Source organism: Capsicum annuum, unplaced genomic scaffold (assembly GCF_002878395.1).
Source record: "Capsicum annuum cultivar UCD-10X-F1 unplaced genomic scaffold, UCD10Xv1.1 ctg20980, whole genome shotgun sequence".
Classification (NCBI taxonomy): Eukaryota; Viridiplantae; Streptophyta; class Magnoliopsida; order Solanales; family Solanaceae; genus Capsicum; species Capsicum annuum.
The window spans coordinates 1-3,483 of NW_025826871.1; the positions used below are offsets into that span (position 1 = coordinate 1).

General features: G+C 40.1%; 1 protein-coding gene across 1 annotated transcript; it reads right to left on the minus strand.

Moving 5' to 3' along the window:
- Nucleotides 1–516: 516 nt before the first annotated feature.
- LOC124890621 lies at nt 517–3,048 on the minus strand. The gene has a single exon (XM_047402416.1). It carries the CDS (start codon nt 2,720–2,722, stop codon nt 773–775), a length of 1,950 nt encoding a protein of 649 aa, XP_047258372.1. The 5' UTR covers nt 2,723–3,048; the 3' UTR covers nt 517–772.
- Nucleotides 3,049–3,483: the final 435 nt, after the last annotated feature.

The window sequence follows — 3,483 nt, forward strand, 5'->3', positions numbered from 1 at the left end:
AATCACTAGCTCAGATACGGAAACCAAGTTTGAGTTTTGAAAATGCAAGACAACTAATTTCGTTGAAAATGAAAATGAAAGTTTAAGTTTTGAAAATGCAAGACAACTAATTTCACTGAATTCATAAGAGAAAATCAATAGACGAGCTATATGCATCTAAGTAGTAAAATCAATAGAGCAGCAACATATAAGATAAATGAAAGATAATAAAAGGTAATCACTAACTCAGTAGTGAAAATGGAAGTTTAATTTTTGAAAATGCAAGACAACTAATTTCACTGAATTCATAGAGCAAAATCAATAGACGGGCTATATGCATCTAAGTCGTAAAATCAATAGAGCAGTAACTTATTAGATAAATGAAAGATAATAAAAGGTAATCATTAGCTCAGATATGGAAACCAAGTTTGAGTTTTGAAAATGCAAGACAACTAATTTGTTGAATTCATAGAGCAAAATCAATAGACCAGCTATATGCATCTAAGAAATAAAATCAAAAGAGCAGCAGCATATAAGATAAATGCAAGATAACAAAAGGCAATCACCAACTCAGATATGGAAACCAAGTTTAAGTTTACCTATCTAATGTATGTGCAAAGAAGCCCACAGGCTGTACTTTACAGAATTACAACAGCAAAGACGACAAAAAGGCTGTTAGATGTTTCAACCTTTTGCTTACACAAATATACAACCCACTTCTAACATTTTAGTCTGAAAAATGGAACAAAAAGGACTGTAATTAAGTTAGAGTGGGTCACCAGCTGTAAGATCTCTACACAATCTCCCCAGGCTTGAATGCGCTGTCAACACAATCTGCGCCAGAGTCCAGTTCACAGGATGAATCAAACCATTTAGGGTTCTCTGGGTAGAAGTTCTCTACAACGAAACCTACATCTGTATCTATACTCTCATCATGCCTCAAGGGCTTGGTCAATTTAGAACTCCCACAGTCAAGAATGCCCTTCTGATCAAATTCGCTGCACTCCAAAGGTTTCTCTGATTTACAAGACTCACCCAGCAGATCTTTCTCATTCCTACAATCTGACCTTATCTGATCCCAAGATGCAACCTCCCCAAGCGTTCTCCCAAAGCTGTCTTCATCATCCTCAATAAGATCCGCATCCTTGCCATCCTCATAAATGGCATGATTATGAACACCCCAATCTGCCAAATCATTTTCTCCTACCAATAGATCATCCGAGGTCGGCTTATCTGAGAATAATCCAACTGGCTTTGATCCATATTCTCTGACATTCCTAAGCTTATTCACAAAATCAAACAATTCACGAGACACCGAGCACAATAACTCATGAGGAACTTTCCCAATCTGGCCTTCAAGTAGCCCAATCTCATTCCTTGCTTCCTGTATTTGCTGCAAAATAGAATGTTGCAGATCTCCACCATCCTTCCCAAGGAACCCAAAATCTTCATTTTCTGCTTCATCACCCATCCCATACACGGTATCCTGATCCATCAAGAACCCTCCTTTATACCCAACCACTCGGTGCATTATTCTTGCGTTACCATCCGAAGCGCCAGGTTCATGCCCCGAGTGCACCGCATACAACTTAAATATTGCTGTCCCTTCCTCCTGATAGACAAATGTCTTATTTTTCTCATTATAATTTGATATTGGAACTATCGCCCTGATACGAAACCCACAGCCACAGCGTTTTGACGCGTAAGGCTCCCTTTTTAAAATCCGCGATTTCTTCGAGGATGCAGGCTCTCCTGCTCGATGACACGCGTAATCTTTAACCTCAGCTATAAATGGCTTGTACCTAACATACTTCTGCCTAATGCACAACACCACTTTATACTTTTTGGCTAATTGCTGCAACCTAGCAGGCACTTCCTTAGCTGGTACCTCAAATGATTCAGTATACTCAAACCTACGCCTCTTAGACCTCGGCGCAGACTCTGAGCACACCGGGCAAACCTCCACACAAACCCTAATATAACTCTCAGGTATTCCATAAAACTTAGCACCTACAGTCCAAACCTGCTTAATTCTTTCTATAGTTTCTTTCAATCCCAAGTGTTTTAAGTCGGCATCACAGTGAAAACTTGTGACTATATCACGCCATTGATCGACATGGGAAACACATTGATTCGAATTATTCTTAAAACAGAGTAATTGATTACCATTCGGCGGGTCGAAATTCACGATAAGCTTGTCCTGGATACGCTTCCACGCCGTCAGGTACGCCGTATCTTCATTCCGGTCCTTCCACACCAACCGCCAGCTTTGGAGCACCGTCGACGGCGTCACACATCGGATTTCATCCGGCGTCGCCATTCGCCCTTCGAGAAGGCACCGTATCATCATCGCATGAGATTCCTTATTGAAAGTGTAGAATTGAGATGAAATGTGGGCTTCCGGGTTGATATTCCCCGCCGCCGCATGCCGATGTCGCTTCACCGCCTTGTTTTTCTGCCCCTTTCCCGAACCCAAATCAGGGTTAGGGTTAGGGTTCACCGAAACGACGTCGTTCTGCTGCTGCTCCAATTGGGGCAACGACAGAATCAACGGTTGATGATGATGATTATGGTGATCGGGGTCGGAGGAAGTATGACTAGTATCATCATCGTCGTCGTCCCGAAAGAATCCGATATCAGAAAAGAACGGTTCATCTTCCTCCTCCGGAAGAATTGACGGCTGAGATTGATCCACCAACATTTGATGAAACATATCATCCGCTTCAACTTTACTAGGATTCATAGCTTTCTGCAAAAAGGGTGTCTGTTAAAAACAGATTGGTACCTCGGAGAAATCGAAGGGGCGCGTTTCTGATACAAGTAAGTTCTCTTACATTCTTGATTTCTCCGCTTCAGTGTGTGTTTTTCCTCGTGTTGTGTTCGAGTAACCGAAACCGATTCAGTAGTAGTGCGAAAGACAAAAGAACAAAGGGGGAAAGTGACTATGTGGAGCTTCAAGTCTTTGACTCATGTCAAACATGCACTCCCTTTGTTGTTTGTGTGTGAGTTTGAATGTTTCTAAGATTTGCGCCTCTTTCCTCCCCCCTTTTATATTGTGTTTTTAACTTTCAATTTCTACTATTGTGATTTGTGTGTGCATCTTCTTGTTTGTGGTGGTTATCTTGGAGTTCTTTGTGTTCTTTGTTGAAAAAAGATGTTTGATGAATCTTGAGTTTTAATTTTAGTACTTTGTCATTTGACATGGATTAATTTGGATAAAAATTCTTTATGATTTGAGATATTACACAGATAGTGGATTCTATCAAGTGATTGAGAGTGTTGTGTGAATGACGTCACAGAGTATTTTTTAGGCGATATCAGAGTCGGAGAAATATGAATATCTATATTTTTTCAATTATCATGTTTGGTGACTAAAGAGAAAATCACCGGCAACAGGTGTATGATTGATTGGATCATGATATTGAAGAAAGAAATTTTAGCTATTATTAAATTGTAAAATGACTAATGCACAATTAAAGTGGCCTATTATATGGTACCATAGTA